The sequence below is a fragment of the Cyrtonyx montezumae genome, unplaced genomic scaffold (assembly GCF_038088225.1).
Source record: "Cyrtonyx montezumae isolate F1298 unplaced genomic scaffold, pur_monq_1.0 scaffold_18, whole genome shotgun sequence".
NCBI lineage: Eukaryota > Metazoa > Chordata > Aves > Galliformes > Odontophoridae > Cyrtonyx > Cyrtonyx montezumae.
The window spans coordinates 12,983,763-13,011,699 of NW_027071914.1; the positions used below are offsets into that span (position 1 = coordinate 12,983,763).

The 27,937-nt window shown below is 47.3% G+C and overlaps 2 protein-coding genes across 3 annotated transcripts; both read right to left on the reverse strand.

Moving 5' to 3' along the window:
* Window positions 1-660: 660 nt before the first annotated feature.
* Window positions 661-4,771, reverse strand: LOC136047775 (leukotriene C4 synthase-like). The gene is made up of 5 exons (XM_065735070.1): window positions 4,609-4,771; window positions 2,037-2,136; window positions 1,107-1,177; window positions 922-1,003; window positions 661-802 (listed from the first exon to the last, which is right to left on the reverse strand). Exons 1-5 carry the CDS (start codon window positions 4,676-4,678, stop codon window positions 661-663), a joined length of 465 nt encoding a protein of 154 aa, XP_065591142.1. The 5' UTR covers window positions 4,679-4,771.
* Window positions 4,772-9,158: 4,387 nt separating this feature from the next.
* Window positions 9,159-27,389, reverse strand: MAML1 (mastermind like transcriptional coactivator 1). Of its 2 annotated transcripts, none has more exons than XM_065734782.1 (5): window positions 26,626-27,389; window positions 16,995-18,401; window positions 14,650-14,919; window positions 12,255-12,369; window positions 9,159-10,435 (listed from the first exon to the last, which is right to left on the reverse strand). In XM_065734782.1, the coding sequence occupies exons 1-5, from the start codon at window positions 26,992-26,994 to the stop codon at window positions 9,453-9,455; spliced, it is 3,144 nt and encodes a 1,047-aa protein (XP_065590854.1). In that variant the 5' UTR covers window positions 26,995-27,389; the 3' UTR covers window positions 9,159-9,452. The 2 variants fall into 2 exon arrangements, with proteins under 2 accessions (XP_065590854.1, XP_065590853.1); XM_065734781.1 differs by having other exon boundaries at window positions 16,995-18,404.
* Window positions 27,390-27,937: the final 548 nt, after the last annotated feature.

Below are 27,937 nucleotides of genomic sequence, written 5' to 3' on the forward strand. Positions count from 1 at the left end.
AATAAAAGCAAACTTTAAACCTTTGCCGCAGCTGTGAGAGGCACTTGGGGTGGGCTGGTGTTCCTCCCTGGGAAGAAGGAAGCACTCAGCTGCTCGTTGCTCAGCTGGGAGCAGGGAATGCACCCACACGGACAAAGTGCAGTTGTGAGATGGTGTTGTGGATTTGCAAGAGCTCTCTGCTGGATGGGGAGCTCAGCAGCACCTGGGGCTGCCCAGGGAGGTGGGGGGGTCACTGTCCCTGGGGTTGTTCCAGAACTGTGGAGATGTGGCACTGAGGGACGTGGTTATGGGCACGGTGGGATGGGCTGGGGTTGGACTCTGTTCCATCCTCAGTGATTGTGTGATAAAGGCAGGGACGAGCACAGGCGTTGCCATTTGGGTACGGCAAGGCTTTTGACCCTGTAAGTTTTGGTGAGGTTTCAGACAAGCTCGTACCCACATTCAAGTTCTGATCACAGCAGCCTTTCCCACTGGACCCATCAACCTGTGACGTGCTCACCCCTCGGTCCCCAATCCCTCCTGGCAATGAGGGATGATACCTGTTGAGAAAAGGCATTTATTTCTTGCATCTGCACCACGTGACGCTCCAGCAGGGATGAGGTGGGCGCTGTGGGGACGGGAAGCTGCCGGTCCCACAGAGGGCTGAGCTGAGCGGGGTGCTCAGGGGGCACGGAGCAGCTGGAGGAGCCACGCCAGCACCCACGGGCAGGATGGGGACAGCAGGAAGTGTGCCACCAGCCCGGCCACCGCCAGCCCCAGCAGCAGCCACAGCAGCCGGGCACTGGTGTACAGCGGCCCCAACCTGTGAGGAAACCCATCAGCTGTGGGGATGAGCATCCCATATGTGGGTGGGGAGGGGAGCTGGCTCCCCGTGTGACCCGTGGGCCGTGTCCTGCTGCGGGCCGTGCTTCGGGCACTCACCGTCCCTGTGCGGTCCGTGTGTAGCCCTGGAAGTAGCGGAAGCGCGCGTGGAGGTACAGCACACCGCAGCCTGCAGCTGCACCTGCGGGGACAGCGGGACCTGCACTGAGCAGACGGGGTCTGCAGGAGCAGGATGCAGACGGGCACAGCCGTCCCGGTGCACGTTTCGTCATGCTGCCCCTTACCTTGGTGGAAGAAGATCCCGGCAACCCAGAGGAGCGAGAGGAAGATGGGGAAGTACTCGGAGCAGTTCGCCCTGTGAGAAGCACAGAGGAATGAAAGCCACAGCCGGTGGGTTCTCACGGGGACGGCCCAGGGCTGCGCTGCTCGGGACAGTGACTACAGAGCCCTGAGCAATTCAGTTTGGCTGTGAAGTCTCCGAAGCTCAGGGAACACAGCCAGAGCGGGAGCTGGAAAGTCTGAGCGAGGGAGGCCGCCAGCTTTCCACAGCCACACATGCACTCCTTCCCCCTCGCTCTCGGTGCACCACCACTCAGCCATTCCCTTTGGCTGCCGATGGAGCAGCGTGGCCCAGATGCAAGAAGGACACCGGTGCACGCTGGAAGCCACAGAGGGACCTGGAGGCATTTCCAGTTTAGCCCCAGCACTCCTCACTGCGTGGGAGCAGAGGAAGAAGGAGCAGCACTCAGTGTGGGCCCAGCAGTGCTCTCACGGTACCACGACTTGAAAAAAGATGAAGAACCCCTCGTGGCTCTGCCAGCAAAGCCCTTCAGTTCGACAGCGAAAACAGACATAAAAACATGGGGTTATCAATACGGCTTCAGCTGTTCTCATTTTGGAGGCCACGTTAATATGAAATGTGAGGATTCTAAAGCATTAATGCTCAGTGCCTCTCCTGTGCGGCCGCTAATTATTAATTTGGCTGCGTCTGCTGATGGCAGAAGGACTGATGGAAGGACAGGAGCGCTGCAGCCAAAGTGCTCAGAACGAGAAGTCAGAGCGCGGGACGTGGCTGCTCACTGCTTTGGCTCTCACACCTCTGTGTCTGTATGCAAAGTGTGAGAAGAAATCCAGGATCAGCAGAAAGAGGTGAAAACGACTGCAGCTCTTTCCTGATAGAGACATTCAACCCACTGCAAACAGCCAAACCTTACTGAGCCCTGAAGATCCGCTCGAAGTCGGGGTGACCCATTGTCTCTGGGGGAGAGATCTTGTACTTCCGCCGGGCGCGGATCACCTGCAGTGCAAAATAGGCTGAAAGAGAACAGACAGAGGGTGACTGCCCTGCAGAGCATTACCCGGTTCAGAGTCAAGCACAGCGTTGGAGGAGAGCAGCACTGAGGTTGGCGGTCCCTGGGCCGTCACAGCCACGAATAAATGCGCTCCCAGCAGATCTAACATGGATTTGGTTACTCACAGTAAGTGTGTGTGGGATCGTGGCCAGCCTGGCACTGTGGGAAGGCCGCATCCCCATCACTGAACTACTCCTTTAGGCCTTCCCTCTGCACCTGGAGTACTTATATGCCCTCAGCCCTACCAGAGCAGTTAATGCCTCCCACTACACCTGGCGGGCCTTTGCACAAGGATGGCATCACACCACACAGCAGCACCCAAGCACTGCGATGCCATTAGGTCAATTAGAGATGCCCACACTGACAGCATTGTGATGGTGGCATTGATCTCTGACACTGCACTCTCACTGGAGCAGCTCGAGGAGGGGCTGAGGGGCTCAGGCCTGGATAGGTCACTCCACAGAGCTGAAGGATTTGGACCGTTCCATCATCTGTTGAGTGATCATTACTCCCACAGGGGACTGCTGATGACATTTAAGTGATTTTTTTTTGCTTTTGCTGAAAACGGAGAACATGGAACTATGAACCAGGCTGTGGTCGCTGTGGCAGTGCTGTGGTTGGGGTCAGCGAGGTGCTGAGCCACATGCAGCTGTACAGCACTGAGAGGCAGAGATGAGGAGCCCACGAGGACCACGCTGTGACTGTCCTAAGACAGAGGATAAGAGCAGAGCAGTGGGATGGAGAGAGGAGACAGATGTTGCAAGATTAAAGACGAGAGAGAGCCACGCACGCCTGCAGAAAAGCAATAAAACAGGCGTAGAGGGAAAGGGAATTAGAAATGTAAATAATCTGGTGCTACGTGACCTATTACACAACGTTATCCACTTAAACATCAACAGAAATGAACTGAAGATGACATGCGCATGTGCTAGTGCCCTGCACACAGCCCCAGGCACAGGGGAGGCAGAGGAGATGAAGACAATTACCCCTCTGGGGAGGGCTGAACGCTTCCCATGCCAGATCCTACACACCTCCCCAGAAACGGGTTTCGGGCAGTGCCCTGCAGCCTGGCTGGGCCAGAGGGAACACCCTCCAAAAGAGGTTCTCAGAGTTCAGTCTGCTCTGCAGGATGCTCCAGATCAGCTTCCCGTGCCCTGGGGGTGCTCCAGAAGCGTGGAGCTGTGGCACTGAGGGACAGGCTCAATGGGCAGTGTTGGTGGCAGGTGGACGGTCAGATGAGATGATCTCAGCAGCCTTTTCCAACCTTACTGATTCCACGCCTCGAGGTTGAACTCGAGTGGATGCCCCCATAGGGGCTGAGCCCTCTCCGTGCGTTATTCCCTCTGAGGAACATCAGCACCACCTCCATTCCCCACAGAACCACCCAGCATCACCAGGGCTGGACGCTCCTGGCAAACCTCTCGGTGGGGACCGGCAGGCAGTGACATTGCACAGAGTGTTTCCTGTGAAGCCACACTAAAAGGAGAAAGAAGAACCAACCCCAGCAGTGGTGTTCTGCTCACAGCCTGTATGGAACGCTGGAGGATCGCCCCAAACAAACACGTTGGGGTGAAGGTGCTGTTTGGGGATGAGCTGATGAGGGTTTCCCAATGGAAAGGGCTCTGCAATGCTTCCTTGATTCATTGCAAGCGTTCGTCCTTCCTTCCCTGCACACTGAGCACTCCTTCCATCCCCACTTACATTAATAACCAAAGACGCATAAGAGAAAACTCCCTTCCATCAGTTTCTCAGTAAATTGTCTGAGGAAAATGACTGATACCCCTGGAGTTGTGAATCCCCTTCTCCAAGCAGCACTCTGGGGTTTGAGGTGACCCTGGGGCTGAGCTGCACCACCTGATGGCTGAAAGCAACACAGAGCCACATCCAGGGCTGTGGGCAAGGGGCTGACAGCTCCGTGGGGATGAGCACAGGAAATCCTGTCCTGCAGAATGGGACAGAGTGCTGTGTCCCACTGCGGGGTGAGGGCTGAGCACGAGGCACGGACTGAACACAGCTCCTTCCATACACCTCTGCTGTGCATTTGGGTTTTTCAGCAGCATCCACATGAGCCCACTTTTCAGCTGCTTCCAACCATGCCAAGCCACAAGCAACCTCCTGAAACCCTACCAAAAAAACACTGTTCTTTCGAACATTCTAGCGTTGATGGCGTTCTAAGGTTAGAAGTGAAACTTCAGTCTTGTTTCCCTCCAGGACAGAGGTTCAGGCTCACACACCTCTCAGTGCCCCGTGCCCAGTGACATCTCAAAGCATAATGCCTCCAACCTGGAGCAGCCACCACGGTGCAGCTGCTCATCGTCACAGAGGGCAGCAACTTCCATCCCACAGGCACAGCGAGCAGAACACAGGAGCCAGCTCCGTGTTGTTTGATGCAATTAGGCTAATTAGCAAAGCAGCTGACACAAAGGCCATTTACCTTGCTCCAGGACTCCCAGTACAGTGACAGCAGCCAGCAGGTCCACCTCGCTCCTCACGTTCCCCTCCATGAACCAACGCCCCAGTGAAGCACAGCAAGCAGAGCAGCTCTCCAGCCTTCCCTCCCCACAGCACAGCCCTATTCCCCTGCACTAACACGTGTTTCCTCTATTAACTCCCCACACCGCTCAGCCTTCAAACGCAGCCACTACCACCAGGAGCCAAAGGCTTGCCCTTCCAACAGGGCAGCAGCACAGGGGAAAGAGGGGGCTCAGAAACACAACAGTGCCATCAGAATTGGAAGGGTGAAATGGAAAGAGCAGCAGTGCTCCACAGCCCTCAGTGACATCGTCCCTTCGTCACAAAAACCAAATATGCATTGGCTCAAGAAGTTATGGACCAGCTCTGGAACAACGGGAGAATTAAATAAGAGCGTGCTCTCACTTCCAAGATCTCCAAAGCAAAAATGGGAGAGAAAAGTTTTCACCCAATGCTGACAGAGAGCAGCTGCAGGACAGGGCTGAGCTACTGCATCTCTCCCTGTGCAGATGCACACAGCTCGTGCACGGCACCGAGGGGTGAACGGAGCTGCTGCTCACCCCGAGCTGCAAGTTCTCACTTCTGTTTTCAATCCTCAGCTTCTCAACCCCCCCCTGCAGCAGTTCATCGAGCTGACAGCTTCACCATTACCTTACTGAGCGCACAGCTCCCATCCCCTCAGAGCACAGCAGGAGCAGGGCTGCTGCACGCTGCTCACAAGCACAGACTGAAGCTTCATTGTCCTATTTCCACTTAACAGAACCCGTTGGTGACCCACAGCTTCGCATGGGGTGCCCACCCCAAAACTCAGACGTCACTGCACTGCTTTTGCTTACACCACTCCGAGGCCGTACAACACTTGTGGCCAAATAATGAGACCCAGACGTGTGGAGAGCTGTCCTTCAGGAGCTGATTAAAGTTCTGACTACGCAGGGGGATGCTGGGAACGTGGCCTTAAGAAACACAGCTGTCACACTTCACCAAGCCTTCCTTATCACTTCTGCATCATCTGTGGTCGGGGAGAGAGACGTGAGGTATTAGTTTGGAACTCTAGATTAGATGCGATCAGTTAAAAGCTGCACTTAAACAGGAAACAATACACAAATAACTGAATCTGCGGCCTGACTGCAAGCAGCATGGTTGGTGTGTGGGAGAGCTGCTCCGGAACGGCTGAGCCATCCATCAGTAACAGCTGGTCAGCATGAACACCTCCACTTACACCACTGCGCGGATGCTGGGGGGGCACGCGCTGCTGGGAGCGCAGCGCCGGCCGGAGCTGCCCTTCAGGAGCAGGGAGGGTCGGGTATGGCACGGCAGAAGGATGTGACCCTGAGCATCAGGTCTGAGCTGCGTGCTGGGGGAGGGGAACCACGGCAGTGCAGGACATTGAGCCCTGTGCTGCTCAGCTCACACACACTCATAACTCCACACCGTGCGCGGTTGATACGCTAGCAAAATATTTATTTCGTAATGGTAAAACAGAAGTGAGGGATTTCTTTTTGGTGTGCACCAGTTATCGTAGTAAAAGAATAAGGGGATTAATGGGCTCTTTATACATTTCAATGACAAAAATCCATTAAGGTTAGCATCAGATTCAACCGTTCTCCATTTACAAGCATAAAACTTACCACAATACCCCCCCCAAACACATATATAAAGAATTATAGTTTTAAAATCTATAAAAAGTAAAAAATATACAGTCAGAAGATCTAACTCTTATTCAAATCTTTAATATAAAATTGTAAACATTTATTTACACAAAGGAAATGTGTATAACAAAATTTTGAGCACCCTTTTCAATCGAGTCGTGGTTTTTGGAAGGCAGTGGATGTTGCACAGTGACACTCTCACCTTTCCCACCCAACCAGAACCGCAGTTCATAAATAAAGCCACGAGCGGCCGGCTGGGTGCAGTCCAGGGGAGCTACGTTTTATTGCTCTGAAGCTGCAGCAAATGGAAAGCCCAAGTGCATATACAGACAGCTACATGTTAAAGGGCGTGAAGGCGAAGCCCAGCCCTACCCATGCACCTACAGACATCTCAACCGAGCTGTTCCAGCATTGTTACAGTGATGCTGTAACAGTCTGACGTGGACAGGGCCCCAGAACAGAAGCAAGGGCTGTTTCCTCCTACCAGGACAAGTGGTGTTCGGATCCCGCTCACATATGAAAGCCAACGGGCACCACAAGCCAGGCTGCCAAGAGCCACACTTCATCTCAGTTCAACAGTACCATGAAAAGGCCCCACCATCACAACTCCATACCTTCCTGAACAAACCCAATGCTCAAACAGGGCAATATCCACCTTAGCTTCCAGAAACAGTGGAGGAGAGAGCACATCTGCACGTCACGGGACACTGCTGGATTGCCTTTTTGGTAGCAGTAATGCAAACAGCAGATGCTCTTTTCCTCTGATTAAGAAATTGAAACCGGATGGATTTTTGTTGTTTTTTTCACTTATTCAGAACAAAGGCTGTGTGCAAAATCTACCGGAGAATGTCGCAGATTTCACCACAGTGAACAGGGAAGGAAGAAAAGCTGAATCCTACGACCCTGTTATTTCTCTCAAGTGTTTGTAAGGGGGGAGGGGCGGAATGGGGGAGTGGAAATAGTGACACTGAAGGGTGTCACCTGAAATTCTGAGGTCCCAAACACCCCCAGCAGGAAGGGAAGGCACACTGGTGCAAAGTTAACCTTTTAAAAACAAAAATACAGCAAACACTTCTTCCCCTGCCATTGCTAGTTTATCTATATACGCTAACGACGCTTACCTTGGACCAGTTTTTGGTTTAATACTAAACCACCCACTAGCTCTTTCCTTAGACTGCCAGTATAAGAAAAGTCAGCATCAGTTATTTGCATCTCAACTACTTATTCTAGCAAGTATCATAAGTGTCAACAACCAAAGCAACTAACACCTTCGTCTTCCCATCCAAAGACAATCTCAGTTACCTCTTCAAAAGCTCTACGAGGGATTAGGTCTGCTTCAGTGAAGTCCTATGCACTGCTCCACGGTGGGATCCACTGATCACTGCACATCTTTTGCCAACGGTTCAACGCGACACAGCGTCAGACCTGCTCAGCAGAGCACAATTCATCCACACCAGGTGAGCGTGTCGGACAAACCACGTTCCATGCGTATTTGGAAAGGGTTAACGTATTAGTGTTAAAAAAAAAAAGCAGTTTTTAAAAGTGCAAATTGTCTGACAAAGGAGCTGCAGAGATAGGAACACATCTTCCTTCTTTGAATTCCATGTTATCCTTCGCTTCCCCTCACCCACTGGAATAAATCCCTCTCACACGTTCTGCAGCGTGGAAAACTCCTGGAGAAGACAGTCTGTGGAAGGAAACTGCTTTTACATCACAACGCTGGGTTTGGTTAAAAAGTTTAAAGGAGTTTTCCAAAAGAAGTGGATTTAGAAAGGGAAGAGGTATTTGTGCATTTAAAACAAAAGCTTTCCACTCTATTTTCATTTTAAAGTAAAGGTTAAGGCAAGGTGGCTTGTTGGTGGGTAAGGGATCTTTTTGGTAAGAGTAAGGACTTTGGAACACTGTCCGTTGCCACTGCGGTTTTCTGTCCTTTCTGAGTAGTCCCAACACGGATGGGAGGTCTCAATGGGCTGAGCTAAAGAACCAGTATCTGCTTCAAGGGATATTACAGGAATAAACCCACCTGTCTACAGAAGGATGACCGAACTCATAACCCGGTATTAAAAACAGAAGTATTTAAAGGGGGAGACTTCAGTATTGGAGCAACCCTGATGCAAGCATCCTCCCAGGCTGCTTGTGCTATTGCTGCTGATAAGGACTTTTCACCTCTCAGCCAAGTTCTTTTTTCCTCATTTTACCCTGAAGTGACAAAGTCTTGTGCTCATTGTGTCACTGCTAGCTTTGGGGGATGAACTGATCTCAAAACGTTAGTTTTACTTTTTACAACAAAGAAAACTAAATGAGCTGTCACGAAGCAAAGCCTTCATTTAAATACAACTACCTTTGGAAATAAGTTATGAAGAAACAGGTGCAAAGTAAATGGCTTTACAACTCATGTTAAACCTACTATAGTTTAAAAGTTCTCCCATAAGAAATTCCCCCTTTAAACACAGCAAGGTATAAGCCAAGAACTGTGCCTCTCTACAGCAGAGTGCAAACTGCAGCTTAAAAGACTACAATCTATTAAGAAGACTACCTTGACTAACTGGCCAGGTTTTAATACTTTCTTTCATCTATAACCAGCATCTAGAAACACTTACTGTGAAATATCACTTGCTTATTCAGAGTACAGGCACATGCTAGAGCAGTGGAAAAAGTTCACATCTTGCAAGTGTACTCGGGTGCATACAGCCTCTTCTCAAATGAAGTCAGACATCTGATGACAGTGCTGTAACAGCACGTCGAGCTACGGACAACGACTGCAAGTAATAGCTGCAGAGAACTAAGCCCAAACTTTCTGCTTTCTTTCTGCACTATTTCTGTGAAACAGTTCTATTTTTAAATAATTAAAATTTTTCATTTTAGAACACTGCAAGTGAGATTTCTGAAAGGCTGGCTGGGACACAGTTTTGTTTGACCTGCTTAAAGGTGCAACTCCCTAGAGACACTGGGACAACGTGCACTACTCCTGCAGACCTGCCTGGTGTGCCATTACCACGTGGCAGCACTCACTGAGAAGCAGCTCCAGTCCCTTTCCCAACCATTTACCTCTAATGCCTGCAAGTCTCCTCAATGCCACAGGTTTTTTGGTCCAAGTGTTGTTTATATTTCATGAAATAATTAAAAAAAGTAGAACCCCCCCACCCCCAGCCCTGTTTTAATGAGTTCCCAACAACTCATCCAAATCATTCATCCACTCCTCCGAAGTCCTGTTTTTCAGCAAAGAGTCTATCAGATCTGTGTCACTCTGAAGTCCGTTATTGCCCGACTGGCTGCTGTAGGCAAAAGGCAGCTCTTGACTGGTTGTCCTCACAGGGTACCCCTGACTACAGTGCATATTACCTCTGTTGGGCATTTGTTGATTTGGATTCTGGTTGAAAGCGTTCAGATCCGGAACAGTCTGGGTGATGCCAGGCAAGACTTGCTGCGAGGGAACCTGCTGCTGTGCAGGTGGGTTTGTCCGCTGCTGCGTGCCCAAAGACGATGACAGCATCTGCCCCGACACGGCAGCATTCATGGAGGCCATGGGCCTGCTGGTGCTGAGGCTTACCTGAGGCATTCCTTGAGCAAACTGCTGGTTGGCCATCTTTAGATGAGTCTGCTGCATGTGGAAAGAGGAGCTGGCAGAAAATGGTCCTAAGCCACTGCTTCCTTGTGTCTGGTTATTAATGTTAGGGATACCTTGGTGTTGCCAAGATGGATTTTGAGCCCCCATAGCAGCTGGTACTCTTGCCATCTGTGGCTTAGATAAGGTCGGATTCAGTGCGCCTTTATTGTGCTGTTGAGAAATACTTGAGTTTGCTAAGGTGTTCTGCCCGTACGCAGCAGGGACAGCAGCACCCTGGCCCAAGCTGCCTTGTCTCTGCATCTGGGGCTGTCCATTGGCACTCTGAGTTGCGTGCTGGGGAACCATCTGTGTCATGCCTGACGGCATGCTGTACAGCCCCCCTCGCTGAATGTTCTGCATGTTGGGGTACTGAGTCACCCCCCGGTCCTGCTGGCTGGAGCCGGACTGCAGCGGTGCGACAGAAGTGTGCCCAGGTCCCATCTGAATCATGTTCTGGGTCTGAGGAAACATCCGTGGGCTACCAGAGCTGGACTGTCCTAAATTACTGACCCCAGGCATGGCTGAAGATGATCCTGAAACACAAAGAAGTATTTTGTACATTAACTACCTCAATCCAACCAGAGCCAATCTGGGCCTGTTGACCCCACAAGCCAGAAATGAGGGGCAGCTACATTTGTATGAAGCAATCTGAGCAACCAGCACAGACAGCAGTACTCATATCTGCATTCAACACCAAACCTGGTATGCCAATTTTCTAAAAAGACACTCCTAAGAGTTCAGCATCACCAACATTAAAAAATGAGGCTTTAGGGGCAGGACTGTGATGCTCCTTTGTGATCAGAAGTATGCACACACACGATTTCCAGTCTGTTAAAAAATACCACCTACTGCATTCACACACTGTCAGTAACTCTGTGTGTATGAACCGAGTCCCTCACAGCAAGAACTGCAGGATTTACACTCCTGTGCTTTTATAGTTCCAGGAATGTCTTTTCTTTTAGGTATCTTTCACAAATGTTTAGTTAAACATCTTTTGGATTCCCACGGTGAAGTATTCACTACATTAATATGCAATCCTGATAACAAAGATGATTAGCAAAAATGAGTGTTCTCAATAAGCAATGGGTATTTTCTTCTCACCTCTGTAAAGAGCAAAAAGGAAAGAAAAAGCATTTCCCTGTCAAAGAAACATCCCTGTTACTTAAAACAAGAAAATAATTAGAACAGCACTGTGAAGTATAGTGCATATACCATCCACTCGCTCCCCACACTTAGCCAGCCAAGGGAAACCTGCCTACACCATGACTTCCTCTACTTTCAAACAAAAAAAACTATGGACGCTTATTTAAACGATAATTCAAGACAGATGAGTAACAAAGGTTCTCCACTGAATTAACAATTAATTAACCAGTGACAGAGATCAAAGTGGGAGGTCTTACAGGAAGAGGCAGTGCGCATACCAGCACTTAAGATGCAGAAAGCACTTGCAGTTATCAAAACAAGGAAAAAAATAATGCTGACGTTCATTATAGCAACACATACTCTACTTTTAACAGAGGTACTGCACTACTTCTGGAGAAACATGGCAGGAGGAAAAATATCACACTTCAGTATCTGAAGTCTGTACTGCCCACTGTTAACACCAGCTTTCTGCACTGGGATCAAGTTTTTCAGTTAAGTAACAAAACTCAGCCCTAGCTCTACACAGACACTAAGAATGAGGGTATTATATTTCTATTTGCATCTTCTCCATTTGGTGTTTACTTCTGTGGGAACAGAGAGAGTAAGGAATCAGAAAGAAGAGAAGAAGCACATTTTGCATATTCCAAGTTTATAAAAAAAGGCAAGTATCTCCTTATTGCCATGGTAGGGGAAGGTTTGTGTGTAAGGGAAACAATCTTTTAATGCTCTCTACTTCTTCCCCATTCACGGTGTCATTCCAACTTGATGGCAAAAAACCCCTTTTATTTATCAGTGTCAGTACAATTGAGACATACCAAGCTTCTCCTGTGAAACAAAACTAAACCACTCAGGATGCCAAAAGGAAGATTAGAACAGTATCACACACACAAAAGTTAAAGGAGAATTTAACATCTGTAAAAGAAAATGGGAGTATAAAAATGAAATACCTTCATTGTTCTACAGGCCAAGTTTTATCCATTTCTAGAGCAATGTTACAGAATCAGAAGCATGCACTGTTTCAAATATTTAGGTCAGAGGAAGCTGTTATTTTTTCAAATGTACCAGAGTCTAGCTCTAAAAGTTTAAAAGCACCGTAACATAGGAAGATGTTGCAATAAATTAATGATAAGCTCTCCAGTCCAGGAACTCTGGAGGCACCCTGTTTTATTCCTGGGACTTCTGCATTGCTTCAGTGCCCATGCTGCTCACCTGTGAACTGCCCAACCTGCTGCTGGTAGGGGTTCTGTGGCTGGTCCTGGTACTGGGGGGGAGGTCGGGTCAGGTGTCGCTGCAGCTGCTGCTCTTGCTGCTGTCGCTGTTTCTCCTAGGAAAGGTCCAAGGCACGACAATTAGGAAGCAAATCAAGGCTTCTCCAGGAGTGACTATCTGGGATAAAAATCAAGCTATCTGCATACTTTTACATGGAGATGGTAATCATAGGGGCTTCTGCAAGCTTAAATTTCAGGCCTTTGTTCTCATCTAAATAACTAGAAGTTACAGGTGTTAGTCTTTTAATCAGTGAAACATTCATACATTTTCAGCAATATCCTAAAGGTGCAATAGTCTAACAAGAATAAAAAGAGAAAAAGCAAGAATATCTAAAACTCCATGTATCACTTTTACTCTTTGCCCCTAGATCAATTTATTAAAACAGTCTGAATTAAAAGTACAAGTCATAAATACCAGTGTTGCACAGGAAAGTAAAAACACATAAATAAATGTTTTCTAGGTCTAGTTTGCAAAAACAGTAACATATACAGACCCAAATGATTGGATGTCCTAGAAGATCATGGAAAACTACAAAACTAAGGTTACAACAGGAGCTATGCAAGTTTTACAACCACTGTTCCAAACCATTTTCTCAATAATTCACTTGTTTATTGTAACAAGCCCTACTAGTGGTTTGAAATCAGCTTGCCTCTTTAAAAAGAGTATCCAATCTGAACGTACTTTATGACAAATCCAAATTTAAAGGGAATTTAAAGCCATGGGGAAATGGAAGAAGGTGTGTAAGTACATGCACTAACACATGATTCTGACAATGTAAAGAGCCAAAGGGCTGCTTTTACACCATGAAACACATCTCAGACAACATTTCTGGCCCTACACCCACAGTTATTTTCAACCAGGCTGGAATTCTAAGGGCATAAAGAAGTGAAACCACACACAACTACTCACTTATGTAAAAACATGCACAGGGCACAGACAGGGACAGAAATTCCCTTTCAAGAGTCCTGGGTCAAAGACACAAGCAGTAAGCCCTTCAAGAAGAGATGAGTGCAGTGTGGAAAGTAGGCAGGTACACATTACTACCATTGTTTTGAAATGTCTGCAACTGAGAAGCTGTTGAGACATGTAGAGGAATGAAGAGGGCAGGCTGTTTCACAGAAGGGACCTGCTGCTTGCAGGACCAGTCAGACCTGAAAGGGGCTGACCACAGAAGCCAGGGAAGGATGCCATAGCAGTACAATGAACCAAGAGCTGCAGAAGGCTGGCTCAGCAAAAAAAACAGAATAAGAAAGACTCAGAATATCAAATGTAAAGAAAGCTCACAGTGTCAGAGGAGGGAGGCTACCCAAAACTATTACCCAATTATGCATTTCTATGACTTTCTGTTTTGCCTTTTAATTCAGGGACATATGCAGCTCAGTTTTTTTTTTTTTTTCTATAAATTAACAGCCCTTTTCCCCATATTATCCCCAAAGATAATATTTTTCTTCCCCCCTGCCCCTCATCCATTATCCTGAAAGACAAAACTAAGATCTGAATACTAAGTTCTCCCTGGATATAAAACCTTTGAAAATTCCCCTTCCCCTTCCTCCATATCCAGTGCAGAGATTTGTTCCATTTGTACAGTAACAATGAGTAGAACATGCCAGCATGGACTACTCAAAAATGCAGAAAAGCACAGCTGACAGGAGTGAGGCCCTTTGGACCAATTCCCAGCTGCAAGACTTGCAAAAGGTTTAAAGCTTAGAAAGGTTCACGCAAGGAGCCCATTTCCCTGAGAGAGACTAAAGCAGCTTTCTGCACAGTCTGATGGACAGCAGAGTTAAATTCTTTTGGCAGGATAAGATGCAAGTTGGATGCAGATGTCTAATTATTTTCCCCAAATAAACAAATGAAAGATGATTTAAAATTTGAAACATGAACTGTTGTGGCACTCACAGAGAAGAAAGGCAGAACACAACCAGCTTACAGAGTCCCTTGCTTATAGCTCTCCAAAACATCAAGGATATCCTGATCTTTTACTATTTTGCTCTCATTTCCTTTGTGAAAGAAGGAAGACAAATAATTACATCATCACTGGTATATCTTCTCTTCCTGTAGATATCAGCTTGTATTTCCACACTATTAAATTCTAGCTGTTTCATTCCTTTAATTCACAACTGTGCTTTGTAACAGAAAAGAGATCTCGACAACCAATGTTACATTTTGTTGTTGTTTTTATATAAAACAGAACACCAATTTATACCCAAACATCCTGAAGTTTACATCCCCTATTTTGTAAGGTGCTAATAGTTCTGTAACATTTCAAACGCCTTCAAGCAAACCAAAGCAAGTAAGCAAAAAGGAAGAAAAAAGACTGCTGGCCTCTCTTTACCTGCTCAGCTAATAGATGTTGCTGTCTCTGCTCCATTAGGAATTGCTGCTTCTGTTGCTCCATGAGCAAGTGCTTTTGTTGCTGCTCCCTCTGCTTCTGCTGGTCCATCAGCATTTGGTGCTGCTTCATCACTGCTGCTTGCTGCTGATTGCTAAGATATGACTGGTTGCTGTGGTTCCCTGCCATGGTGACATTGGGAGCCTGGGCACCAACACCAGAGCCCGGGACAGAAACAGGAACACGAGGAACATTAGGAGATGCTGTTTGATCCTGCAGAACAGAAAAACAACAATGTGAGTTACAGAAGGAGGTTTAGCCCTGCAGAGCTTAGCAACTTTGAGCAATCACAGAAATGAAGAAAGGTGTTTTCACAATGATGACCAAAAGTTCTATCATCTCTTGTAAATGATACAGGATTTTTATAAGTAAAGACACAGAAATGAGGAGTTGAAGCTCCAGCACATTCCGGAACAAAGGCTTAAAGCTTCACTTAAAGTACTTCCCAAATTCCAGCTCAAAAAGGGGAATGAAGCTTTGCGTGCTTCTGCTCAGCCAGAGGAATTGTGCCATTACAAACAGCACTTCAAATGCACCAACTTCAGTTACCTTTAGCTGCAGCTTCCCAACTGGTTTTGGAATTTCACCATACAGTTATGTTCTGCTTCTCCTGTCCACATTCAGTTCTGCAAGTTTATGCCTCTCTTCCTAATGCTGACTTTTTTTCAGTATCAAGAGTTTAAAGGTGAAGGGGAAGAAACATCACTGACCAAAACGAAGACTCCTAACTTTTGGTCAGCAATCTGGCCTTCATCATATTACACAGAAAAAAACCACTACTGTGGTTAACTGCTTGTATTCGTTTTTTCCTCAGCCTGTTTTTCTGTTTCTGTTCTGGAGATAGGAACTCAGGAAAAGCAAAAGTAATATGGAATGATTATCCATCAAGACCTGACACTGAGCTCTTTGTACTTGAGAATCCATTTGAAATTTGACATTTGTTATCATCTTTAAGTACAGTTCAGCCTCATTTCTAATTATGCAAACAAATTTATTTTCACATTCAGAATTCAGCTAATGGTCTGGGCTGTTGTTTCTCACTTGCTGCAGTTTTGTAAGAAATCATGAGCCAAATATAGGTAATGCTGTGCTAAGTTGTTCTGTAAGCAAGCTTGCTAGAAATTCTCCAGAAGTATTCATTGGGATTTCTGTTATTTCAATGAAAGCATGGCAGCAAGATGCAAGGTCACCTTCAAGTTTTTCAGCAAGAGATAGATGTGACACACACAATCATCCTCACCCTTCCCTCCTTCCTCCACCAAAAATATCATTAGATCGTTACTTCCGCTAGCTTTTAAAGACATTAATTTTCCTTGTGCCTTATGAAGCATGTATTATTGATCTCATTTTTATTTTTACATCACTGTGGTCCTCACCACAGACTAATCAGGCCTTTATGCCATGTATTTTGTGTTTTGCTTTAGTGAAGGAACACGCTACAAGAGCTGGAGCTCCAACAGCTTTTGCAGGAGTTTTAATCCTTATAAAAAATCCCTTTTTTTGTCAGCAAGTCCTCCAATGCATGCATTGCTGGGATTCAGTAGTGTGTGCCTACAAGTCTGTTCTCCTCCACCTGCTATATACATTTCTACCTGCTGCACATCTGTAATAACAGCTATATATTGTTAGCTGTATATTACAAATGTATTATACCTCGTAAGGCAAAGCAGCACAACGGGTTCTCCTTCATAGGAAAGCCTGAAGCACACTGCTTCAAGCAGACAAATATTACCTGTTAAAGATACATTCCCATTCACTCATAACAAGTAACAAATTCTTAGATCTGAAACCAAGAACACAGCCCCCATCCCCATCTCTCTTGAAAAAGCAGCAACCAAAGGCGTAGCTGTTTATAGTGAGCCAACTCCTACAGAAGTCAGGGATGAAGGAGAAGGTAAAGAAAGCAAAGCTTCTGCTACAACACTATTTAACACTGCAGTTCTATGAGCTATTTCAGGCAAAAGTTTACAAAGCATCTATTTATCTCTATAAGGAGAACCTTCTGTGAAGTGTGACATAATTTGTTGCCCATGTGGTATATTAAGCTGGAAACCACACGTTACCAACGTGACCTAAAACTGCATATTAAAAACTGTACTCAGTGGAAAACACAGTGCTTGACTCTTGCCTCAGCACACTGCGTACTACCATATTCCTCTTTAAAAACATGCAGCAACTGATCTGAAAAACCACCAAGCAAGCCATACTCCATTCTTACCTGTCCACCAGCCTCTTGCAAAACCTTAAATCTGTTACTAAACGGAAGTAACAAAGATCAGAAAACATACCTGACTGTGTGGCAGTCGGTAGGTAATGTTTCCAGACTTGGGTTTCAACAGGATCATTCCATTCTGGTCATCACTCACATGGGACAGTGGCTGCTGCTGGCGCTGCTGTATGTAAGCCAACATGGGAGTCTTACTCTGACCAGGTACTGCAACGCCCTGTTCACATTCTGCTTTGTAATGAGAAAGAGGTTTGGTGTTCCCGTAGTCCAGCATTGAGCCCTGACTATTCACAGGGTTCTGGTTCATGTTGTTTTGCTGATGACCCAATATGTTCACATGGTAATTGCCTCCAGCTCTCGGGGAGCTTTTATTTCCTATATTAGGCATCATGAGCTTCTGATTGTTGAAGTCTGGCTGGTAAACTGAAGGGCTGGTGGGATTTTCCATGGTATATGGAACAGCCAGTGGGCTATGAGAAGGCCCAGACTGCCAGGTAGACATCTGATTTGTTTGGTGGACTTGGGAAGCCTGCTGCTGGTTCTGCAACATCTGGTCTCTCTTCTGCTTGGCAGCAATCTGCTGGAGTTGATGAGCAGAGGACATTTCTTTGGCACTTCCTGCCCCCTTCCCAGGTAACAGCACATTAGGGAGAGGTCTCTGGACGTTCTGAGAGTGGTTTGATGCCTGCATCATGGACTGATTAGGGTTTTCAGTCATTGACTGATTAGAAGGCTGGAACATAGCCTGAGAACTACCGACCACCGAAGAAGCGGCACTTACAGGAACAGAGGCAGCACCAATAAATGCTGAACCTGAAGAAGTAGATCTAACCTGCGGAGATCCCATCTGCTCCTGTTCAAAGGGTGCTGGGGAAAACTCAGTCTTTATGTTAATATCTTGTGGCAATGGAGTCTGTGCAGCTGAATTTGAAGAATCCACATCTTTTTTCTCTTCAAAGTCTTCATTAAAGAGATCCTTCATGTCTTCATCAGGCACTGACCTATTAAGCTCCTCAATAAGCTCCTTCCATTCTTGCTCGTTAAGATTAAGATCAGGCATCAAGTTGTTCTGAGAAATAGAACCCCCTGCTCCAGCAATCATACATGGAAGATCATCTACAGGCTCCTGCTTCAGCTCTTTGTTCAAACTCAGAGGAAATGAATCATCAGCATCACCACCTCCATTCAGCTGCAGGCTGGAATCTGGAAGACACTTCTTGCTGATGCCATCGAGCCCCATTGGGTGTTTTCCATTAAGCTGCAAGGTATCTCCACTGCCAGATTTCTTGTCAAGATGATGGAGTGGAGATACAGGGGGCATTCCATTGGAAGAACCACTCACTCCACCAAGACCATCATCACGACGCAGCTTCTTGGAAACAGAAAATACATCACCAAAGCCATTCTGCTGGTCTCCATTCTGAGGGGAAGAAGCACTATCGAGCTTTCTTTTCACAGTCTCATGGAGCTGCTAAAAATAAAAATAAAGGCAATATTTGAGTTATTTAGTTTCATGTGTTGGATTATTTCTTACCAGAACACTGTCTAGCTCTGAATATGATTAAAAACATAAATAAATAAAAACAGGAATAAAATATTTTAGGGGAAAAAAAAAAGTGGTAGGCCTTTGCTTTTTACAAGTCATCACATAAGATGACTTCCTTGCTAAAATTTGATAGGATAAACCTTCCAAAGCAAGTGCTAAATCAAAGATGAAAACTGTCAGCTTTTTGACAACAAAAAGTCGAGAAATGACTTTGAATTGGAACATATTATGATCTTTCCTGTTCAAAATGCAATAGCACTGAAGAACATTAAGATTCAAATTGAGACTAACAACCTGTATTTATTTAGTCTACGTACACACTGTAATTTTCCAGCAAGACTGCTTTGTAAAGCATTAAAAGAATTAAAAAAAAAAAAAAAAAAAGAGGATCATTTCTCTTGTGATTTTAATTACTGGAGGATAAATATGTAATTTTTGTACACCATCACGTTTTTGGCATTAAGCACAACCAGTCTGTCATCAAATGACCACAGCTCCATTCATACATAACTGCAATTAGGAGCTCAATTCCACCATGCAGATTAAGTTTACTCCTTTCCACTTTTCTCCCGAAGTATTTTCCCCCTGCTACTCTCTGCTCTATGGCCCCTTAAAGCACAAACCAGCTCAACAGCTGGCTAGTGTACAGCCAGTGAATATGCACATTCTTTCTCTTGCAGTGCCATCTAGAAGCAAGTAGAGGGTACAGCAACAGCACCTCAGTTGTACAAAGCAGAGCGCGGGACCCTTAGTTCAGCTTCTCTTTCTGACAGCGTTCTTTCAAATCTTAACTTCTTTCCAGCGACCTCAAAAATAGCAGAAAACAGAACACACGCACACCTCAAAGATGACAGTGATTTTTTCCTCCCCTCAGGTAAACTCGCCAAACAGATAGGCTCTGCTGTACTGGCATCACTACACCAAGACAGACAAACCTGCAGGGCAGCAGCACGGCTCAGAGCAGCGCATCTGAAGAGGGAAAACTCCCCTGACCTGGAAAAGATGCCTTTGTGTGTCCCAGCAGGACACATGAGGAGAATCCCCACAAAAAGCCGCTCGTCTCAAGTGTGGTTCACTGAACAATAGTCCTCTCAGATGGCAGAAAAGAAACTCATTAAACAAACCTCAAAACAAGCACACTTATTTTAATACACAGTCTCCATAATGCAGTCCACTCACCCTTGGGGAAAAACCGCCTCACCCAAGAACAAACGGGGGAAACTTCAAGATCTCGGCACTGAAGAAAAAGGTTGTGTGTAGAGCCAGCATAAATTATCAAGAATTTCACAGCACTTGCCTGGGCAACAGCGCCCTTTGATTTAAGGATAGAAGGACTGGATCACAGTGGCTGCTTTCTTGTTAATTGTCCACAGCTAGCTGATCTTTGGAAACAAACACCGCTTCACACTTGCATACGTAACAGCAACTTCACATTTTTACACGAGGGATGGACTGCAGTTTCCAGGAGACCATGATCTTTTGGATGTCTCATGGAAACAGCAGCAGAGAGAGGAGCAGCAGAGCTGGTAGAGGAGGTACGTTTGGGGTGGAAACTGGAACTTCAATTCTCTAAATCTCAACATTCCATCTACAGCTCCAGTAGCAGACCTAGAGCAACTTTTTCAATTACTGACGTAAGAGAATAAAGCAGATCTGATTTTTCATAAAAGCAGAAAACAAGAGAAAGCAAGGAAGCTTCAACTCAATCCCAACACTTGGCTTTCGGCAAGTTTCCTGTTGTTTACTTAATACTCCAACTGGGAAAACTGAAGCTCAAGGTGGATGAGTAACTTGCCCAAGGTCATGTGATGAGTCAATCACAGATTGGGATGGATCCTGCTAAATTCCAAATCATTAAGGAAAAAACACTCCCTGAAAAATACCGTACAAGTAATAACTTAGTTTTTTTATACACTAAACATATTCTTCTCAAGATTGAAGAGGATTTCTGTATTAGAACAGAACCAAGGCCCATTGGAACCACTGCTGTAACCGGAACTGCCACAGACAACCCAAGGCAGCTTAGGGCTTGGGTAGGGCCAGGTCTCTGTGGGCTCCAAACTCACTCAGGTTGATGGGAGGAATACTCCAGAAGTTGGTTCGTGCTTAGGTCCTTGCTGTTGTACTACACCGCTTGTAATATACGGAAGATTAAATCACTTGTGCTTCTAAACTAAACTTAATGGAGTCCAGATACAGGCACAGACCCTCAGTGTCCATCACAGGCATCTTCCCCCACAAAAACCCAGGGTCTTCCACACCGGAATGGCTTTTAACAGTCATCAAAACACACAGATACCCAGTCTTAATTCCCTGGCATTCGTTCTTCACAGAGCCCCTCTTTTACCTCATACTATATTCCTTTGTATAAAAAAAAAAAAGCACTATAAAAATAGAGATTTTATGAGGTAAAATTTGGAGGTGTCTGCCTTTACCTCATTTAAATGTACTGTTAATTGAAATATATCCTATCTGTACACAGCAGCCAGCAGACACAGGAAAGAAGAAAATCTGCTTATCTCTTATCTGTACCAGAAAAGACAGCCTGATTCACAAGTCTATTTAATCCCTGAAATTTAGAAGCAATTTACCTACTGCACTTGAATCTTAGCTCACTTTTAAGAGGAAAAGAAGCACAAAACACACTTGGGCATCGTGGCATTAAGTCTACACTGAGGTTATGCTGCTGCAGCCATCATCCAGGTAACCCACAATAAGCCAGCCCCCATGTTCCAGCTCCATTCCTCACCCAAGGAAGGATGGTGCTACCAGGAGATGCAGGTGCCAACAGTTACTTCTCCACTTCATTACTAACATAACCCCACAACTTACACTCACTCATGTTTGACCTCCTAAGCAATAAAACCTGAAATTCTCACACTGACTACATTCACACAACTGACATGCACAGAACATAACCTTCTCTTGTGAAATACCATTTCTCATATAGTACCTCGGCTCTTGGTTTCCCAACAGAAGAAATGCTGAATTTGGCTCTTCTTGTTCGACTATTTCTATATAATTAGACCTTTTTTCAGGAGGAAAAAAACCAACACATAGCACACATGAGATACAAGTTAGACAGCAAGTTATCTGCATATCGAGCTGCCCCAACAGAGTTCTCAAGGCAAGAAAAACCTGTTCTCTTCTGCCAAAACTCCAAAGGCAAAAAAAAATCCAAGCTGACAAGAATAAAGTGTAGCTTGCAACTCACTAAGAAAATCCCTTTAGCATTTCTTTTTTGTCTACTATGATTTTGCAAAGCACAGCTGCTTTCTGGTATGCTGTTCAAGGTTTCCTTAGGAGAATCAATCACTTTTATTTAGAACACGAGTCAATTCTTTCCATTGTCACAAGATCAGAAACAGAAACGTGTTCCCATTTTCTCAGCCTGCCCAACCTCCCAGCAGCACATGAACCTGCAAGCTCTTTGCAACGAGTCTATCACGCTCTGTCTAAGACTTACCCCAAAAGCATTTATCTGAGGCATTTAAACCAACATAGTATGTCTGCTTGGCAGCAGTATGCATGCAGTCAGGACATAACCATGGCTTCCCCACCTGACCCAGGTGAACAGACAGAAGTCAGGTACCATCCCTCCACACAAGGGGGTGTCCATCCCAAACACTCTGATCACAAAACCCGAGTACGATGTACCACGACGATGCTCAGCTGTACTGCAGCAAAGGTGTGTTGGCAGACTTTGCAGGAGCTGGCCACACACTAACAAGGAAGCCAACAGAAGAAACTGGGAATGCTCTAACATTTATCTCCAGCTTTCTGCCTGCAAATTCACCAGCAGAGTTCATGGCTTCAGGACTCTTCTGTTGCACTGGGAAGAAAGGGGCTTCCAAGAGAGTAATTAATGTTTATAGTTGGTAAATATTTATAAGTTTATAGTTAGAGAAACTGAAAGCAAGACTGTGCTTTGTTTTATTTTTCTCTGAGAATGTCTAGTAAAAATGGGAGAAATAAAACCTTAAAATCCTAGCTCATATGTTGTGTCTTTTAGTCTTCTTAATGACATGTTTCGGATATTAAGTTCTTCTTAGAGGATTCAACAGAGCTTTACATTTTGTATCTTGTTTCAAGTAAGCTTAGTTTCAGTCTTAAGTTATATCTACAATGATTTGTCATAAAATAACAGCATGAGAAAATACTGGCCATTTTCAAAGAAGAAATCCCGTGTTACTCCACAGATGCAATAAAACTCCAGCTCCAAGATGCCCTCCAGCGAGATGCCAGCACCCTCACCTACAGGGGAACACAGTTTGCCTCCAGCAGAAGTGGCAGCACTGGAGCACACACCAGCTCCACGGAGCAGTGCGGACAGATTCTCCTTCCCCACCTGGCTGAGGACAGAACCAACAAGGTCGACCATCTCAAGGAAGAAGATCAATGCAAACATCAGGAATTGCAGTATACATGAATTTTGAATAGAAAAAAATAACATTTTGTCCCTGCAACATACTCTCTACTTACTGAGCATCTACACACAGCTTCCTAAGTTGCACTCTCCATGCAAGGAGAGCATTTGATAACTGAATGTGTTCCTGCTTTCCAGTGCGTTGTCAGAACGAAAACTGCTGCGCTAACTTTAATTTTGACTGTTACTTTAATTCCAGAAGTCTTTTGTATTTGGGTGACTGCCTGCTGGAGTGGAGAAGGGCTGTGGATATGTATGCTATAAATAGCCCAGCCTGCATTAGTCACAAGGGGCAGCTTCTGCTGCAGGAATTGTTCTGCTGAATCAAAAAGCCCTGCTGAGCCTTCGGCCGGATCGCCCACCTCGCCTGAACTTCAGCAGCACATCAGTCCCTCCCAGATCCGGAGCATCGCTGCTTATCTAACCAATCTGCGAGGGGAAGTGCTTCAAACACGCAACAATACCTCACACAGAATCAAAAGGAGACAAAGAAAAACCTGTCGGAGTTGTTGTGCAACAAGCTATCAGACTTGTCAGCAAAACCAAACAATGGCAGCAAGAGTACACTGCACTGAAGTTATGTATAAATAATGTGGAAATTATTTGCTATTTTTGTGGTAAAACATAATTTCACAATTTAACACCCGTTCACCACAGCTTACCCCGAAGTGAGGTCTCCTGAGTTGTGAGCGTACCAGCCTGAGCTCCCTCAGGAGAATGCAATCATGTTTGTCGTTACAACCCAGGCAATCTTATTCCCTTTAACTTGCTACGTTAGCTCCTTTCAATCACAGAAATCACATTCTCTTATTCTCCTTAGCCTTCTTTTCCAGTGTTTCACTTGGTGCTGTGCTTCAACCAGCACTTTGCAGTCTTCACCATAAAAAACCTCTATCTCTCCCCAGCAAATGCTGCTCTGCTCCTCACCCTTCACACAGAGCACTCCCAGGGCCGAGCACATCTCTGCCCGTTCCAGAAACACCATCCAGAGCCATCCAAGACAAAGCAAAGCACCTACACAATCCCCACTCTCAGGTGGGAACAGTGAGAAGCACTATGCAGCCTCCTCCACAAGGAGCCGAACACACCGACCCCAGCACACTCCTCGTCCATGCTGAGGGAGCACTCTGTACAGCTCAGGGATACACCACATCGCGGGCTGTCAGAAATGCAGGGCGACCTTTCCAGTAGGCAGAATTTAAATGCTATTAAGTGAACTATCTCAAAACAGAAACTGGTAAAGAGGAAAAAACACGCTCAATGGCAGCTCCTTTCCTTTCCCAACTTCTCTGTTTCTCAAAAATAGAAGATCAACACAAGAAGCGTTACTCAAGCACTAAGCATCCTCTACTTTGAACAAGTTTTAACGTCACCCTAAGCAAAAGAAACAACATAAACTCAAACGTTTGAATTTTCCTTTAGATTAGAGCCAGTATTTTCACCTTGTTCCTCAAACAAAGACAGGCCTACTCAGCACACACATCATCCAGAAGAATCTCTGCATCAGTATCGGGTCTTGGTTTGTGTGTGCTCACACGACAGCACTGCCCAGCAAGAAAACGAAGGACGGCACTGCCCTGGCTTCTGCTCAGCCAAAGCATAAAAACCAGAAAGAGACTAATGGAAGGGAAACATAACTTCAGACTTCGGCCACGTGAACAAGTCATACAGGATGTGACAGGGTGGTGCTCACCCTCTACCCAGGGCTACTCTGAGTCTGCCAGGACAGCACCTGGGCACACGAGTGGCACAGCAGCTGTAGGTCCTGCCAGCAGCTCAAGGATGCCAGATCCTGTGCCCTTTACACTTCCACAAGTCGCTTTTCTCCCAAGGATCAAAATAAACGCCTCATTAACTCTGAATGCAGCTACTGGTCTCCAAGAGAAGGTTCATAGCAGCTACAAAACTCCACACTGTAACACCGTTTACACCAATGTAATGTATGTTTCACTGACCTAACTGCATTCCTTTGAAAGGAATGTGCTCAGGATGTTTTAAAGCACAATTCTGGTGTTAATCCAAAGTCTGCTGAATACTTTAAACTGTAGCCATGTGCTTCCCAGGAAGAGCACACAGTTGGTCTCGGTAAGAGCAACGCATTCCAGGTAAGAGCTGCAGCTCAGACAAAGGTACAGCCAGAGGTAAAACACTGACTTAGGGAGAGACATCTTATGCCAAAAGATCCAAACCAGCAGCAGAGGTTTCTTGTTGGTTTCTAGTTTTGGGGGCTGTTTTTGTTTCAAAGCGTTAACTAACTTTATGCCCTAGTAACGAGATGATGAATCAGCAGCTGCAATTAAGCTTGCAGTCATGTATCCTAGGAAGGAAACAGCAGGCCAGCACGAGGAGGAGTCATTCATACACTAAAACCCTCTTCTGTTGTGTAAATTGGCCACTGGCAGCAGCTTCCTGAACAAGAAGGGCTTCCCCAGATGTGCACTGTATTTCAAAACCACACTGCTGCTGAGAGCCCTCATTATAATGGATGCTAATTAGATCAAATCCACATCCAAAGCAATTTAAAAGAAACAACACCAACAAATCAAAGGCGTCTTTCTTTTCAAGGATCAATATGAAGGAGCATGGTGGCACTTTAAGCAACAGGATTTGACATGCTAAAGAGGTCTGCTGAGCATGCTGCACAAATATGCATCATTAATGGATAGAGCCCCAGACGCAGTATGCTTCACAGCCCAGACAGGAAACAAACAGAAATCCCATCAAATCATTGGAAAACGAAATAGAAAGTTGAGCCATTTGTGTTCTGACACCAGGTTACACTCAGGATCAGCCCAGCAAAGAGCAGCACCAGGGAAGTGCTACAGAATCACTGCCAGGAAGGCTGAAAGTTTCCTCTCAACATCAAAGGTTCTTTAACAACCACCTGAAGTGCTCAAACTAACACGAGCATTTCAGCCTTCAGAACAGCCAGCATCCTAGATTCATACTACTTGAACACCAATTCAGCTGAGTAACATTTTTCAGCTCATGCTGCAAAGCCCACATCCAGGTACGTGCTGCCCAGTGCTACACGAAAGCTGACATCTGCGTGCCATGTTTCACAATCTCACGTCATGCACAGTCATACCCAAACATCACCGAGCTCTGTCACGATCCTCTTTTAAAAACTGTAACTAAGTGAAGCCCAAGGCAGCACAGAACCACGTTCTCCTCTTTTACTAGAGACCATCTTAAAAACAGGATTTACCGATGCGGTAACTTGAAAATCAATCAGATTAACCCACTATAAAGAAACTCTAAGCAGCACCGTATCATTTTCACAAAGGTCAACGTTTAGCAATGGGTGTTCTGGAGGACAGGCAGCCAGTGCAGTGTTAGCCTACTAACCTGCACTGCTGACACACTTAAAGGGTCACTACGTTTAAAGAGGTCGGGGCAAGCCAAGCAGCAGCCCCTCCAGATACACGAGCAGCCGTGGCCGCACGCACATGCCCTGACAGCCAGCAGCGACGGCGAAGCCAGGGGAATACTCGCGTTCTGTGCTCAGCCAGTCTGTAATGGGTGGAGTGGGACTCCCACAGCGCTCACACCCACTGCAGCGAGTGGCAAACAAGCGCTGCCTCTCCGCTTCGGCTGAAACTCTTTCCAAAGCACAGTAAAGCCCACGCTGTTAGAGTTCCCCTCAGCTATGCGCGTGCCCTTATCAAGCGACCCGGTGACACGCTGACAGCCCCACCCGCGGCACGGGCAGCACCTTACCGCGATCAGCGTGCTGCTGCGGCCGTGCTGCTCGCCGCTCGCCGCCTCGCCGTCCAGGCCGTTGGCTCCGCTCCTCTCGGCGCTCCCCGCGACGGCGGCTGCGGGCGGAGGGGGCGCGGGGGGCGGCGGGGCCGGGGGCGGCTGGCGGTGCTTGCCGGCCCGCTTGGCCTTGGCCTGCAGGCAGCGCTGGTGCAGAGCGAAGGTTTGCTGGCGCTCCAGCTCCAGGCGCTCCGGGGACACGGCCTGGTAGCGGGACTCGCAGGCGCTGTGGTGCCGCCGGCAGAGCTCGATGCGCCGGCGGAGCCGCTCCATCACCGCGCTGTGCCGCGGCACCACGAACTCCGCCATGGGGCAGGGGGGCAGCACCATGGACCAGAGGGACGAGGAGGGGACCGCCGCTCAGCGGCTCCGCGCGCCGGGCCTCGCCATGGCCCTCTCCTCGAGGCCTCGCCGCTCCTCCCCCGCCCGCCGGCCTTACCTGGGCCCCCGCGGCCCGGTTCCTCCTCCTGCCCCCGGCCCGGCGCCCGCCGCGCTCCCCCCCCTCCCCACTTCCTCCTTCTCTCCCGAGGCCGGTGCCGAGGCGCTCGCCCCCGCTCTCCCCTCAGCTCTGCACGCCGCTCCCGGGGCCCGGCCGGAGCCCGCTCCGCTCCCTCCCCGGCGCGGCGCGGCCGCCGCTCTCAGGCACGGGCCGGCCCGAAGCCCCGAGTCCCCATTGTTATCCGCGCCGCCGCCATCTTGAAATTGTTTTTCCCCTCAAGAGCCGAGTTGAGAATAAATAGGCGGAGCTTCCTGGGTGGTGGGCGACGTCACGGCGTGCCGCGCGTCACGAGGCGTGACGGACAGCGCTCTCAGCCAATGGGGAGGCGCGGAGGCGCGAAGGGAAGCTGCCGACGCGTGGGCGTGGAGAGCGTCTGGCAGGGGGCGGGCTGCGGCGCGTTTAAAAGGCACGGGGAGGAAAGGGGCGGGGCCAAGGCGCCGCAGCCAATGGGGGCGGCGGGGGATGGAGCATGTGGTGATTGACAGGGAGCGGGGCGCCGCCGGCCCTCAGGGGGCTCGGGACGGGCGGGGATGAAACTTCATCCAGGTTAACAGAGGAAGCACCTGACGTGATGTGGGGTGAACCGCAATCAGCACCCACGGGCCCCCACTGCGGTACCGGGGGTAGCTTGGACTCACCTCGAGCCCCACAGGACCCCAGCACACCTAGGCTCAAGGAATGTCAGCAGTGCCCACCTTAAAGCAAACGATGCGACTGCACTTGAATGGAGCCTGGCTTGCTGCTATGCTACACTGCCAGCTGCCCACCCAGAGC

Bases quoted from the DNA above. Each gene is read 5' to 3' on its own strand.
- LOC136047775 (XM_065735070.1), bottom strand. From the start codon at position 4,678: ATGGAGGGGAACGTGAGGAGCGAGGTGGACCTGCTGGCTGCTGTCACT. The intron at 1,178-2,036 runs GTAAGGTTTGGC...TGCTTCTCACAG, and splicing joins GAGCGGATCTTCAGGGCTCA to GGCGAACTGCTCCGAGTACT. The intron at 803-921 runs GTGAGTGCCCGA...GTTTCCTCACAG, and splicing joins ACACGGACCGCACAGGGACG to GTTGGGGCCGCTGTACACCA.
- MAML1 (XM_065734781.1), bottom strand. From the start codon at position 26,994: ATGGTGCTGCCCCCCTGCCCCATGGCGGAGTTCGTGGTGCCGCGGCAC. The intron at 18,405-26,625 runs GTAAGGTGCTGC...TTTTATTTTTAG, and splicing joins GCAGCAGCACGCTGATCGCG to CAGCTCCATGAGACTGTGAA. The intron at 12,370-14,649 runs GTAAAGAGAGGC...GACCTTTCCTAG, and splicing joins AACATCTATTAGCTGAGCAG to GAGAAACAGCGACAGCAGCA.